General features: G+C 34.5%; 1 protein-coding gene across 9 annotated transcripts in view; it reads left to right on the top strand.

The window, feature by feature from the left end:
* The window catches only part of LOC120540046 (voltage-dependent L-type calcium channel subunit alpha-1C-like), a 1,017,626-nt gene that overhangs the window by 978,761 nt on the left and 22,368 nt on the right, over window positions 1-16,497 (top strand). For all 9 annotated transcript variants that reach the window (XM_039770507.1, XM_039770503.1, XM_039770506.1 and 6 more), the window contains 7 exons: window positions 2,938-3,065; window positions 3,929-4,025; window positions 6,336-6,438; window positions 11,057-11,158; window positions 14,171-14,298; window positions 14,557-14,691; window positions 15,707-16,020. In XM_039770507.1, coding sequence (XP_039626441.1) covers window positions 2,938-3,065; window positions 3,929-4,025; window positions 6,336-6,438; window positions 11,057-11,158; window positions 14,171-14,298; window positions 14,557-14,691; window positions 15,707-16,020 — 1,007 coding nt within the window. The remainder of the gene's footprint in view (window positions 1-2,937; window positions 3,066-3,928; window positions 4,026-6,335; window positions 6,439-11,056; window positions 11,159-14,170; window positions 14,299-14,556; window positions 14,692-15,706; window positions 16,021-16,497) is intronic.

Here is a 16,497-nt window from a genome sequence, read left to right as displayed (position 1 = left end):
AACCCTTTGTAGCTACGGTATAAGACAGCAGGTCAATGCATGACCTCTTTTAGGCAGCAAGGTCCTTTAAAATCGACAGGCTTCCCAAACATGTATTTGACAGCCCTTTTTCTGTTTAAGGCAGCAAGGTCCCACCTGTCCAAAGTGGATTACCCATGTTGCTGCCTTCTAGTAAGTGAAGGCTTGGAGTGCTGCTACAAGTTTAAAGCTAAAATACAAATTTCACAAATTACATGATGCACACACATAAAATTACAGGTTAAGTTAAACACATTGTGAAAAGCTCAAACTGAGTAACATAAACATATCCTGACAATTTACGTTTGTTACTGTTATAGTTGAGATATGGCCAGTTGACAAACACGGGAAAGGAAAACAAAAACCCCAGGTAGTAGCATTCCTGGAGAAAATAAAATTCTGAACCCTAAAACTACTGTGCATTCTGTAGTATCATTGACATTTGTGCTGATTTGTCTAAGTAAGAAAAAACTGAATGATTTCATTACTTAATTCCAAGGCTTCCATTATCTCTGGTGTCTTTCCCATGAGCAGCAATAACAGCTTAGCAGTAAAGCAATGGCACAAAAAGCCATAGCAAGGTACTGTATCAATAATACAAACAGAACAGAGAATTGTCAATGACAGTTTAAAATAATGCTTATATAATTTTTTTTTGTGCAAATTGATAACATTTAATCAGAAGCTCTTCTTTAGGTAGGCTACACTGAAGTATTGAGTCTTCAGCCAGGATTTAAAAACTGAATCTGATTGGGCATCTCTTATGTAAGAAAGGCAGATCATTCCAAAGCTTTGTGGCCTTGTGGCTAAAAGCCCAACCTCCTAGTGTTGTTTTATGAATCGTTGGAGTCAACAATAGGAAACTGATCATAATGTATGCTCTGCTTTGTATAGAATAGAAAATTCAGATAACTAAGTAGGGCCTGTTCCGTTTAAAGTTTTGATATGCAAGAACAACAACTCTGAAATCAGCTCTAAAATAGGAATACAGTGTAAGCACTTACAGTACGTGTTTATAAATTCTAGATCTAGTAATGATTCTTGCAGCAGCATTTTGAATTTGCTAAAAACCACAAACAGAAAGATTTGACTGACATGAATAACTTATTGCAGTAGATACTTAATTTCTCTATATTTTTAAGCTGGAAAAAACAGGGCTTAGATACATTGTAGTATGTGTTTTAGAAGACAGATTAGTGTCAAAGATAACACCTACAGTATGTTTTATTCTGATTCACTAAAGCTATGGTTTAGACCTACCAAGTTAAAAAGTGAAAGGATATTATTGCATTTTGTATAATTCTGCCAATTAAGGTATTTGCCTTATCCATGTTTAAAGACAGTAGTTGACAACTATCCAATATTTTAAATCACTGACACAATTAACTAAGGACACCTAAGAAACTTCATTTGGTCTTAACTAAAGGTATAAGTAAGTATCATCTGCACCTGAGTGAATGAGAACATTATGTTTTGTAACAATATCTGCCAGTAACAGCATGCAAAGTGAAAACAGCAAAGGTCTGAGTACTGAGCCCTGCGGGAGACTCTATACAACTTCAGGACATAACAGAGTCCTAGAATGAGAACACTTCTGTTCATACTGAAAACAATTTGATAAATCACGCAATAATGGGGCCTGCTGAGAACCTAAAATCAATTTTAAGCCTACTTTACAGGATATAGTAGTCAATGGTGTCAAGGGTTCCACGTACCTCAAAAAAATAACCGTAGTATTTACCTTCACAGGTGATACTAAAATCCAACAGAAGCTAGTGCCATTTTTTTGTGAGAAAACCAGACTGTTTAGGTATTTCAAAGAGTCAGATATCACTTGTTTTCTACTAAATATTTTAACTGATTATAATGTAAAAGTGAAAATAGAATGCAACTCCATGTGTTAGGAGGGTGCATAAATACATTTTTAATAGCGAACATCTAAATAGATTTGCCGTGACTGAAACGACTTTGATAGAAAATAGATTTCAACTAAAGTTGTGTTAAAACTGTATCAGCTGATGCCCAATTGTTATGTTCACCGATAGTTGTGGGGAGTCTATGGCTAATTGTAGTTTATACTTTTTAAATGTGGTATTTTTAAATAAATACCTGATGGAGTAATAAAATCTCTGCTGAAGTCTCAAGGTAAAATCACTGGCTGTAATGACCAATAAACTATGCAGTCAGAGAACCACTTCATCACTGTAATTGGCAGATAATGCAGCAGTCAAGTTGTTTTCTCAGTTCAACACAAATATTAGATAGATAGATAGATAGATAGATAGATAGATAGATAGATAGATAGATAGATAGATAGATAGATAGATAGATAGATAGATAGATAGATAGATACTTTATTAATCCCAAGGGGACATTTACATAATCCAGAAAGCAGTATACTGATACTAAAAAACAATATTAAATTAAGGAGTAATAAAAATGCATGTAAAAACAGACAATAACTATGAATAATGTTAGCATTTACTCCCCCGGGTGGAACTGAAGAGTCGCATAGTGTGGGGGAAGAACGATCTCCTCAGTCTGTCAGTGGAGCAGGACGGTGACAAAAGTCTGTCACTGAAGCTACTCCTCTGCCTGGAGATGACACTGTTCAGTGGATGCAGTGGATATTTCATGATTGACAGGAGTACTTTTTTCACTGTATGCATAATAAGTAGCTTGTTAACTATGGTCACAAAGATGGATTCACCTCAACAGACACACATGACAAAGAAAATTAGTGTTTTTTGCATTATATGTGAACAAACCTAAAAAGTAAAGCATTATTTACCGCAGCACATATTTACCCTTGTTTAATGTGCATTAACTAATACATACACATATGCTGTATTATTATAGATTTCAATAGAAAGAGATTTATATCACAACTATTCAGCATCATTTCCCACATTTTTGCAGATCATCAATCTGTTTGTAGCTGTAATCATGGACAATTTTGACTACTTGACCAGGGACTGGTCGATTCTTGGGCCACATCATCTGGATGAATTTAAGAGGATTTGGGCTGAATATGACCCAGAAGCTAAGTATGTATTTTTAATATTTGGTTAGTGAACCAACAAATTACAAACTTTATCTAATATGTACTTTCATTTAGTTATTATTAAAGTAAGGTAATGATGAAAATATGATCATTGTGTGTATTGTACAGAGTTACTCACTTGGAAAAGTAACGTTACAGATTATAGTTACATTTTTCTAAGGAGTTTTGTTTAGGTAAACAATTTGTTAAAATTAGTTTTTATTTATCTTAATTCTTGAATAATCAAAGAACTCTGAGCTAATTCAGTTACTAAACATTTATTTTATTGATCACTTGAGTGTTACCATCCCAAGTAAGCACGAAAGGCCATAATGCTGACATATTTCTCAGCTTATGAGACTTGTCCCCCCATGTGAACTACTAAATAACTGAGACACAGCCTTTGATTTAGATTTTCTATCAGATTACTTAGTTTCAAATAATTTTACATTTTAGACATTTTTCCTTTAACTCCGGATGATATTTAGTGTAAAAAAAAGTCCCCATAATTCAATGTTTTTATAAAAAAAAAAATCACACATAGCTACAGTATTAAATAGACGGTGCACCTATTTTGCCTAATACAGATAACTGGGCAACAAATAATTCAGCAGTTTTACCGAATCAGCTCTTCATTCTGATGGTTAATAATTTTACAAATGTAATAACAAAAATAACATAAAACAGTATTCTGATTAGTTATTTAATGGCAGTTTGAAACTAAAAAATAATGCACTGTGGCACCAACAAATAAGACTTTGCAGATATTTATCCACGTTCCAGCCTGTCTGTAAAAAAAACATGGATTTGATGAGTAGCTTAAAAGATTGTATGACTAACTGTAAAGTGATACTTTATTTTTAACAGGGGGAGAATTAAGCATTTGGATGTTGTGACACTGCTAAGGAGAATCCAGCCTCCACTAGGATTTGGAAAGCTATGTCCTCACCGAGTTGCCTGTAAGGTATGGTATATTCATAATTAGGTACAATTTCTAAACACCTTCAAATTTACATTAAAGTACAGATATAAAATAAAAACACAACCATCCAGAAGTCTGACCATATGCCTCACAGAGTGCAAAAAGCAATCCCATGCTTTAAGTGCTACCACAATTTTTTATGATATAACTGAATGTTAAAAAAAAAATTCAAAATAATTTTACTGTTTGATTAACAAAACATTTGATTAACTTAACATTTTGATGGACACTTCTACTAATAAAAAAAAAACTAAATGCAACACTGAAAAGTCTAACATTGAAATGTGATTATCCTTTCAGTATCATTAAAAAGCACAGTCTCTCCTTGTTACAGTTAGGATTAATAAAGTAGACTAAGAATCCACACATATACACCACTTCCACCATATACACTGAATTCACCTGGATTTGTAAGTTTAAACACAGCTGTTTGAGATCATTATATTGGTCACTGTACACAAAGCAAAATGAAGAACTGAGGATTAGTGTTGCTGGTAGACATGAATCAGATAAGAAACAACAAAAATATAAAAGAACACTGCCCCAACCTCAGCAAGCCAAGCAAGAATAAAAATGGTCAGAGAAAGCAGTCAATAGATCAAAAACTAATCTTAAGCGTGTGTAGCATGTCTCAGTTGAGATATTTCAACAGGAAAGTGACCTCAAACACAAAGCCAAAGCTTCTCTTGAATAGCTTATGAAGAAGACCTGACTTGATTCCCATACAAACTCTACGGCAGGAAGCTAAGGCTGCTCTAAACAGTCACTCACCAAGTCAAATGCAGTAGATGTGAGTGAATACATTTACAAGATAGATTTTTCAGTCTTTTTTTTCCTTTTATAATAAAGTGGCTGAGGCCTCTGAAGATGGAAAGTATATTTTGTTAATCATATCAAAATGCATTTGTTTCGGTTGAAACACAGCAAATTATTGCAGTCATCAACGGTGGGCAGTATATACAGTATTATATACAAACACACATTCATATAAATATCACCTTATGTCTATACATACATGTGGATGCCATAGTATCTTTGGTGCTTTAGTACACACATACAGTACTCCTGGCTTTGTTATGGTAACTTATTTAGGGTGAGCAATATGACAGCAACACTAACAGCCATGGTGAAAGATAACTTGTTCCTAGTATTGCTATTTCAGGAGCCATGCCGTATTTTCAATAAGAATGTGTATCCTTTTGCTATGTAGCATGTTTGAAGTTATGAGTTTTTTGATAAAACTGGAAAAACTTTTCTTCATTTGATTGGAGCTTGGCTAGCTAAAATGACCGTCATCTGTTTGTGATAAATTGTTTAATTTATTCTTTCACTGTACACATTTAAATCCATTTTATTGGATATTTTACAACTCCTATTATAGTTCACTTGCTGTTCTGGAAAACAGGGTTGTGTTCTGACTATACCAAATATTGAGATGATACATATTTAATACAAAGTTGAAATGTTTTACACTCTCTCTGAAAAGGCAAAATCGAGCACAATTAAAGTGCACACAATGAGAGCGTGTAAAACCCAAATGAGCAGGGATCAGAACACTTACAACTATATACTGGTCTGATTTAATAGAGTGACTTTGAATGCCAGTAAAGGTGGTTTTGGGTTGGTGAGGAGCCATTTAGTTCAGTGTTCTTGAATGTAATACCCACTTTGTATGTGGACAACATGCTGACCTCACAAAGACAACAACTGCGCTTGGGCAGCTGTGCGTTTTGGTGTCCTTTTAAATTTTTTGTCTGCTGTGTTGGTGATTTGCAAGTACTGTATGCACAAAATAGAACATAAGGTAATGCATTGTTCAACCTTGGAGGCACCTCGGTGCAATGTTGTAGATTAGTCTATTGACTTTATAGTACTAATGTCTGCGAAAGTTCTTAAAGAAGAAAAAATGTCAAAATGTTTCCAAAACAACTTGTGATATATTTTAGTTTCTTAGAGAATGAATATTATTGTCAAGTAAAATTAATTAGTGCCTTTTTTATCATTAACAGCAAGTTCTTTTCTTACTACTGTACAGCATTATTAGAAAAGGATAACATATTATATAGTAACATTTTAATGAATAAAATATATATGAAAAGGATGGAATTCAGTTGTGTACATTAGCATATAATACATCTACAGTGTTTATAACACTTTATGGTTTTATCTGGTACTGTGCCCTTAAATGGCTTGAAATTAAATAAAAACATATATCCATATATTTTGCATGTGTGTGTGTGTGTGAGACTATAATTCTGTTTATTTTTTTAAATTTATTATTTATTTTTGCAGAGACTGGTTTCCATGAACATGCCTCTCAACAGTGATGGCACCGTAATGTTTAATGCCACGCTCTTTGCATTGGTACGAACAGCACTACGCATAAAAACTGAAGGTAACAATAAAATAAAACAATAATGGAGCAAAGGTGTTGACGCACATTATGGGATCCCCGTTAGTGTTCTCATCTTTCATTTTCTTGTGGAGATTTCCTAGGATGCTTTTCCCTTCTAGTGTTTCTGTACATTTTAACACTGTCCTTGTTGTACTCTGTAGTCCAAGTTTCCTGCTGACATTGTCATGATTGGCTGGCACAGAATCTTTTGCTGACTCTGCATGATCTGATAGGTGTGCCTACCTACTCGCCTAACCAGAAATCGGAATGCACTGGATAGAGGAGCAGGAAAACAAATCTCTAATACATTCTTAAACTAATGTGGAAAATATCATGCAAACAAACTAAACAAATGCTTAGAATAGTAGAGGATGGCAGAATGTCACAGAGACACTGTCCTGCTCTAATGCTCTAATACCTCACAAACTCTTGTAGTCTTGTAGCAGAAAATGGCCGCCATGATATCACATGCACACTCACTTGTGCCTTTATAAAATGCACAAACATGATGGTCATAAACTTTTGGAAAACTATCAGTAACAACACAGACAAAAAATAACATTTAAAAAGAGAGCAAAGACAGAGCAACCTCCCGACAACATAGCATCCTGATGTATTGAGGTGAAACACCTAGAACAGTAATGGGACATGTATTTCTAGAAATAACCCACAATCTGACTTCTTGTCTATGGCCAGTAAAGTCTATAAGAATCAAGTCTCAAAGGTGTATGTGAGTCCTACAGCAGATATAGGTTTCCAGTGTCTTAAAACAAGGAGTCATGGAAAGAAAGCTATATTTTTAACACTAGTCAAAAAATCAAATGATAATGTATTAGCCCAGACATTTAATAGCCCTAAAGAAACTAGTGCAGCAAGGGTATCCATTTGCAGAAATCTTTAGTAAACAGCCTCACATGTTATCCCAGTCTACATCTAGGTTGTCTGCTTATCTGAATACTCTTCAAGAGAAACAAAATGGGCCTCCTTATAAAGGCTATATACCAGAAGGAAACCAGCTGTATTACCTGTAGAGTTTGACAGATTAGTTAAGAAAATGCATGAATGTCTAATGTTTAAGTATATGCAGTGGATATTTCATCATAAAAACTTTCATCTTGTCACAAAAGACATTACACTAGCAGTATTTTTTTTATCAGCGAACAAGAAGAAATGCACCTAACTATACTTTAGCTTATTGACCTATTGTTTGCCATCATATACACCCCAATAGGCTGCACACTTCACCCACTGAGAGGAATAAACAAAGACATCTCCCTGTAGAACCCGAGTTAAACTGGAAAAAAGCCCCAACCCTTTGGTAATTACTAGTGTCAGTAAACACAACATTGTTTCAGTGCCATAATAACAAATTTAATTTAATCTAATCTTATGTTTACTTGCAGAAAACCAAACACTAGCAGTTAATATATAAAAACAATACAACCTGTACAGTTTGAATCAATGGCCACACAGCAAGCTTCATCTCAGGAGGTCCACCTGATATACTTGTCATCTTTGGGGCTCTGCTGTGCTCCCGCCATGTTTGCTATATTTTCTTCTTCCAGTGGCTAGCCTGACAATGATGCTGAAGAAAATGCTGCCAAATCCTCTCTTCTATCCAGTACTCCATGAGGTAATCCTTTGAAAAAGTACTGGTAAAAAGCCTAAACACTGCATCAGCTGAAGTAAGACAAATGATAACTTGTCAATGGGATTGTAATTTGTCACTTTATTTAAATATAGTAACGTCAACTAAAAATGGCAAGCACACTCTTACAAATCTATGAACACTCTTTTATCTTAAGCTTAAAGCTCAAAAGAATCTTGTAAACCTGGCACAATATAAGTGGACGCCTGAGGATGCTTTTTGGTAATTTCATACATCTCATCACACCTCAGAGTTCTTTCCCCTGGAAAACACTTAGTCATCCTGGCCATTTTAAAACTCTTTAGTTTTTTCGTATGAGGTCTACACTATTGTTTACACAGTTCATTCACTTGAAAGCTACATGTTATATAAATAATCCTATATTCCTATTTATCAACACACTACACAACATTACATTATGTTACAAAACGTATTTTAACCCTTATACAATGGGTAAAGAATATCCTTTGGACAACAGTAAGCATTTTAGTTATGTCACAGGGCTTAGCATATGACTTAAACTTTGGAGCAACCGTAAGCCACTAAAGTGTTTTTTTTAATTGATGAGTTGTGATTTCAAGCTAACAAATCTGCACACACCTGGGTGTTAACTCCTAAGAGTATATTCTGGGAGTGACTCTTCAAATGTGGTGTCAATATCAACCTAAACAGGTATAGTAAGTACAATGCATGGCATTTTCTGTCTTGTTCTCCTGCTGCGATCATATCTGTGATGACTAGCAAGATTGAGCCCATACAATTCAAGACATGTTATTGCGAACAACAACTTAGACCAACATAAGATCACTATAGTAAATGTTGAACTAAGCTGAATTGTTCGGGATAAACAAGCAAGCACCTAAATATACATTAAATAAATTTATGTCTATTATACATAAAATCCCATTATGTAGAATGCCACCTACTGAACAAAACAAACTGCCACAAGTACAAAAATCACAACAAACTAGAAGCGATAAATACATCATTGCTGCATATTGTTATTGAACTGATCTGACAGGTCCAATAGATAATGACCAGAAAAACTGCAACTGCAGTTTCAATATCTAAAATAGGTGTGAACAATATTATTGATGCCTTAGGATGTTGAAAAGCGAGAACATGTTGGGTTCCACAAAGACTATCGATCATAAAATTATGTAGAAAATGATATGTTCACTTTTTGTTTTCCCATTTTGAGGGTAAGAGTTGAATCATTTTGTCACAGATTGAAACCTGCAGATCCATCATTGTGGACTGGAGACCAAAAGTTAATGGAATGGAATCATTGCCATTTTTAGAATGCAGAAGGGGTAGTTTTAGCAGATAACGTTGTGTAGGGTCAAACTGTTAAATCACATCTGAGAGGAGTTTAACAGAAGCAAAATAGCATTAAGAACATTAAGTCTATCCTAAGATAGATCATTAATTTACGAGTGTCTCCCAAAACCCATCGTAACTAAAACAGACCCTTTCACTAATTACTCTGTCCTTCTTAAATTGGCCACCTCTGTCACTAGTCAGAGAGACAAATTCACATTATGATCTTCATTGGAAGTATAGAATACTAAGATATATGCTTGACTTCATGATAAAATATAGTAATGTAATATTTAAATATTTATATTTAAAACTTGAATACTGCCTTATATTCTATTGTGATTATTGATGGCAATTCTTTGGTCTAATTTCATTTGACTTGATGAACTACATTTATTTTGAGACCCTAATCATCATATTTGCTTTTTTTAGCTTATTAGCTCCTTACATAGATTGGGATGCGCAGACACTTATTCTCTTTACTGTCTCATCTTAATTTGAGTGAAATAGGACTTTAACGCCAGTCCCATCTCTGGATGTTCAAAAAGAAAACCTTTATGAAGGGGCAAAGCTGTTTTTTTTTAGAATAGGTTTATAAAGATATAGAAAGATGAGCAGGATGGTGATTAGTGACTGTACCTTATTTGAGGATACCTAAGAATTATAGAAGCATAACGAAAATCTTGTCTTGCTTGTGGGAATTAAGGGGACCTTGATGTTTACCCCATGGATAGCAACACATGCTGTACATCAGTGCAACTGTTTAATTCTAGACATTATGCTGCAAAGTTGTCAGATACAAAGTTCTTGTGAGATACTGGACAGAAAATAGAACAGAATTTATAATATGGATAAATGGCTTCTCTCTGAAAAGAATAGATCATCTGAAAATTTAAAAAATTAATCACAGATAACTGAAAGGTACAGACAAAGAAATAATGAAAGTAAGAAAGGCAAGGTGCTAGCATAGGTGATCTGTACAGATGCCCAGACTGCTAGTTAAGAATACTGAATATACTGTTAGTTCTCAACAGTGCTGTGTTATTGTGTTATGCTGATAGGTTGTGGTCCTCTCTTGACTACAGCTGTTACTAAGTTATATTTGTTGTGTGACCTGACTAGTCTGCCTGACAATGTAACATACCAAAAATAAATAGCAGTATAACATTCTTGAACCTGTTTAATCCCAATCAAGGTGATGGTGAGGCAGTAATTTACTAAATGAGTAGGCATAATGGTAAGCTTTTTTCATCTCTGTACATTTTGTGTATATTGCATACAGCATTACATGATATTTCTACTAGTCTTTGGTAGTGCTGCTTGTCATTTTCCACTCGGTGCAGAAATGAATGTATTCTATTCAAACTGGATTCATTTTTAAATATCAAATGGAAGAAGGCGGCACTCTATGTCTGAGCCCCTTTCATATGGTTGCCACATTGCTGCACATACAACAAACATGATGATGATGGCTATCTTGAAAACCTCAAATGCCAGCATAAGATCAATGCTGAATAAACAAATAAAAAACACACACAAAAATAAAGAAATTAATAAAGCAAACACAAAAACAAATGCAGACCTTTTTATCAATAATTTGATGTACTTTTTTTAGATTTGTCATTAACCTAATAACACCATTATTCTTAGGTAATTTGGAGCAAGCTAATGAGGAGTTAAGAGCCATTATCAAAAAAATCTGGAAAAGGACCAGCATGAAGCTATTGGATCAAGTGGTTCCACCAGCAGGAGGTAAGAGCAGAAAAACAGAGCTTTCTATTAGATTTTACCAACATATATGGATAGACAAGTTATCATGTAAATGAAAAACAGTACTGGAAAATTGTATACAAGATAAATCTAGCATCTTTAATCTCTACTGTTCCTATATGTATAATTTTGGGCAACCTAATATTTACTACATTTAACTATAGCATGAGAACTTGGTGTTGCTTTGTATTAAACATTAATATTATAAATAAATCTACTTGTTTACATTGCATAATTTAAATGTTTATCTAGTTAACAATGCTATTCCATTACATCTGTCCAGAAGTGTTTGTAGTAGTAAGTTATATTTCTTTAAAAATATATTATAGAAATCTTCCTTAAGTATCTTCTTGTACCTTTAGCACTTTGAACACTCTAGTTCCCAACTAGGACATTTTTGTTTTATATGTTTTAAGGTCATTATGCACAGTATATTAATTAAACCAAATTCAATTTATATTTTTAAGACAGTGCAATATGTAATCCTTGACAGCCTTACAAATTTATCACTATAATAGTTGACATAAAACATGACAACACCTTATAAAATTTGCATAGAAATATATGCAACTACATACTGTATATACAAAATTGAGTTTCTATCTGTCTGTCACATGTAAACCACAAAACGTGGCAGTCGTTTCCAGTATAGTCTAAATTTGAACCTATGCTAATACATTTTTATATTTGCTTGAAATTCATAGAAAAAAATAAAAACTGAGACAATCTCAGTAAAAGACATTTTCATCGGACCTTTGCACATTGTAACCTCACTATTCCCAGAACACAACATGATAGTAATGTGACTTTTACATCAACAGAATTAAAAATGATTGCTTAAAAAAACCCTGCAATTTCAGGACTTTATGATAACCACAACAATTATGGAAATTAAAAAGTAAAATATTTTTACGATTGCTGCTCATTAACTCATTAACCATTGACCATAAAATCTAAAATCTGTTACCTCTTTTCTGAATGTTCATTTTATGAGAAACAAAAAGGGTCATATTCAATTTTGATCTAGGGCAAACGACCCATATGTAATGAGATTCGTGTTTGAGCTGCACTAACAAAAGTCTTTTGAGAAGGAGAACACTCTGTGGGGATCCGCATGGAGCACTGCTCTGGTGTGTGTGTGTGTGTATGTGTGTGTGTGTGCGCGCGCTGCCCGTGAACCCTCATTTGTCTCTCAGCGATCAAGTTGTGTGTTGCAATTGTGTTACGTTTTACACATCCTTTAACATTTCACTATTATTACTCAGCTATTGAGATCATTATTATTACTTTTCTACAAATTGTTTTCATGAAAAATTACCTGTTTCTCAAAATGTTACATTTAATTTTACAGCAAAATTTCACAACTGCTTAAACTTAGAAGCAATAGATGCAAAATAATGCTAAGGCAGTGTATGTCTTTTTGCCATGATAAGAAAGTCATTAGTGTCAGATCTGCTTTTTACTTATTTTACGCATGCATCATGCTACATTTTAACATTCTTAATGTTGAGGCCAAGTAGATAAGCTAGCAGTATATGTAAATATATTTATAGGCTATTTTATCCAAAAATTATTTTTAGCAGTCAGACATCTTCTTAATTCGTTAATTTCAGATTAGGCCTGAATCGTACGCTATAAGACTTTCCCAGCGACTATTAGTCATGCCCGTCATTTATATAACCTTAGCGAGTTGTGGACAGTCGCAGTCTGCACCTGGTACTACCAGCTGTGCTTTGAGACATCCCCAAGATTCATTCACAGTGCTCTGCATCTCACCATAGCAAAATTAAAGAGGTTTGCATTTTGTATTAAGTTGTAGTAGTGACCTCCTACATGTGCGTGAGCATTGACAACCAATAAGCACTCAGTAAGAGGAGCTATAGTGCACACAGTGAAGCAAAAAGAAATAAGGAAAGCAATTCTTTTAGTCCACTTAAACAGAAGAAAGGCTTACTGCCGGATTATGGTGTGGTGACTAAATGGTAAAAGTAGAGAGACAGACATCAATTGGCTATCAAAATGTGTCAACTTGAGATACTTTGGAAATTTGCACTGAGGAGTAGTAAGGGAACAGTGTAGTTTGTCAAACACTGTAACCTCTAGTCATATAACATCCTCAGTGCAACAAAATTCAGAAACTGCTGCCATTAAGCATGACATCATCTCTGACTCAAGTCATGTAATGTGACACTGCCCTTAGATTCTCAGGGTACTAATCCCAGTCTTTACAGCAAAACACTCAGGGAAAGAATCTACCTTGGACAGGACAAAATATGTTCTTACAAATCTTAACATTTACACTTAATACATTTATACTACATTATTTGCTTGAACTAAGACACAGCTAGAAGTTAAAACAGATTATAATAAAATTCTAGTCTTCGACTAATTTCCCAAAGAAACATCTGGAGCCATGATTATTGGTTCTCCTGTCATGTAGCCCCTAGAGCCTTCACTATGTAGAATATTATATTGCAGGAATATCTTGCAATGTCTTTTATTGTCTAACACTGGGTCAGGCACTGGCTAATCTGCTGTCCACGGACATTGAGAAGCAGTTCTCAAAGCAATTCAACCACATGCCACAACTAGCAAGAAGAGAAGTAAAATAAGAAACAATGCCATGATTTTTAACAAAATTAATAGTATTACTTCAATTTTAATTATGTAAGTAGGTATGGTAGCTAATAGCTCAATGCTGTTATGTGATCAGTATGGTTTCAGCATACAGTATTATAAAACAGATGAGCAAAACCTAGGCAACACAGTTTTGTAATGTTGGTGTTTCTGAAATGTTTGTTAACCACTTTAATCTGTGTATGTTTTGACCACTTTAATGAATTACCTTTTTATTTAATGTACAGAGATTTCAATTTTTTAAGAACATTTTCAGTAGGCTTGACAAACTTTTGCAGCATTTGAAAAAAATTGAAAATACAAGTGCATTTGTATGTCCTGTAAATTGATTTCTGTATACTTCTTTTTGCCCTGTAGATGATGAAGTTACAGTAGGGAAGTTTTATGCGACGTTTTTAATTCAGGAATACTTCAGGAAATTCAAAAAGCGTAAGGAACAGGGGCTGGTTGGTAAATCTTCACAAAAGAATGCACTTTCTTTACAGGTATGTTTATGGTGTACAAAAAGAATGTTAAATGGATTTTAAGACATTTTTTGATATTTGTGTCCCTCTCCTTTACTTTATTTTTTTTTTAAATACATTAAAAGTCCTTACTTCCTAGTATAAATAAATCATTAACTTACCTAGGCCAAATGTTTATCCAGTTCTTGGTTCCTGGTAATTTTTAAAAATGTTATCAATTAGCTGTAAATATTTAAGATCTAATCTAAACAGCCAGTGCTTATTGGCTATGCATTTCAGGCTGGTTTGCGCACTTTACATGAAATTGGACCAGAGATCCGTCGAGCGATATCAGGGGACCTTACAGTTGAGGAAGAAATTGACAAGGCAATGAAAGAAACCACCTCAGCAGCATCAGAGGATGATATCTTTAGGGTAAAGTATAATTATTTGAAAAATAAGCCCCTTCTTCAATAACTGAAGTTTATTTCAATTAAGAGGCAGTGTCTTCACCATACCAGGGCCACCAACAATCTTAGCTCAGCATTATGCAGTTGGAAGTTCCTTTAGATTCAGAATACCAGATAGACAGATAGATCTTTATTTGTCCCCAGGGGGAAATTTCGGTTTTACAGAAGTACTATAAAAAAATACTATAGTAGATAAATATATGTACACCCACACTGTGATCTGAATACACAGCAGAATGAATAAAAAGGAGGAAAATTAAAAAGAAAGAAAACTAATCACTTGGCAGTCACAGCATATTGTTGTTGGTGTAAAGGAGGTCCCCGCAGAGTTTATTGACACACTTTTGATGAATAATTTGTTGTCTATAAATCCTCTGTGTTGGTGTGTTAGAAAGAGGTTATGAAGCATTGTTCATAATGACACCAAGTTTTGTTTTAATACATTATGTGTTCCATAGCTAAGCCTGCTCTTTTAATTATCCTGTTGATTTGGTGGGTCTCTCTTGAAGTGATGTTACCAGCCAAACACACCACAGCATAAAAAATTGCACTGGCCATCAGAGTTGTACAAAATGTGAACCATGTCACTACCCACATTAAAGAACACAGTCTCCTAAGGAAAAAGAGCCTGCTCTGCCCTTTCTTATACATCTCCTCTGTGTTCAGAGACTAGTCCAGCTTGTTATTCATGTGGACCACCTCTACATCCACTCCCTGAATAGCGACCAGGCATAGAGGCTCTTTGGTGTGGTGAATTTCAATAACCAGTTCTTTTCTGTGTTGCATAGTTGTGATTATCTCACTAATGTCTGTCTTTCTGAATGTGCAAAGTCTCTTAAAATGAGTAAAAACAAGTGGAATGATGTTCCTTTAGAATAATATGTATAATGTTTACAATTATCTTCAAGAACCCACAAATGTTTGGTTTTTATTTAATGTTTCCACAAACCTCTTTCTATCATTTACAATGTTTTTGACAGAGAGCAAGTGGCTTGTTCGGTAACCATGTCAACTATTTTCCAAGTGATGGACGAAACACCTTTCCCCAGTCCTTCACGACTCAGCGTCCTCTTCACATTAATAAAGCAGGGAGCAGCCCAGGAGAGCTGGAATCTCCATCACATGAGAAGCTGGTAGACTCCACTTTTACTCCCAGCAGCTATTCTTCCACAAGCTCCAATGCAAACATCAACAATGCAAACAACACAGCTATCTTTCGATTTACCAATGCAGCAAACACTGAGGACAAAAAGACACCTCACCCAACCACGTCATGGCAGCTTACTTCAAACAGGTATCAGAAACTAAGAATTATGTCTTTTTTTTTTTTTTTTGAGGCATTGTAAAACTGCAGTTATTTTTTTAAGTCATTTGGGAAGACAATGTAATTTTCTTTTCATCTTAATTTCTTAATTATATCCAAGGGTTTTAAACTATGAACAGTTTAATTTATAATTTATTTATGGCAAGTTAATGATAGGTGGGCAGTTAATGTTACGGGTAATCTGTTAAAATTGTTTAAATAATTTTAGTTGGTGAAATGCTGTGCTCTCTGTGTAGCAATCTATTCATGCCATACTAATGTAATAGGAATACTTTGTAATACTCAGCCATATCAGTTACTCAATGTTAAATATCACTGAATTTGTGCTTCATGCTGCTTTATCAATTCCAGTGTGTACTGGCCATGGAAATGCATTTCTCAATGTACACTGCAGACGGACATGCATAGGCAAGCCAATTAATGCTTGCTACCGAGGAAAAGCCCTAC

Source organism: Polypterus senegalus, chromosome 12 (assembly GCF_016835505.1).
Source record: "Polypterus senegalus isolate Bchr_013 chromosome 12, ASM1683550v1, whole genome shotgun sequence".
Lineage (NCBI taxonomy): Eukaryota > Metazoa > Chordata > Cladistia > Polypteriformes > Polypteridae > Polypterus > Polypterus senegalus.
Note: the sequence above shows the minus strand (reverse complement) of the source record. Positions and strands in the feature narration are given on the sequence as shown.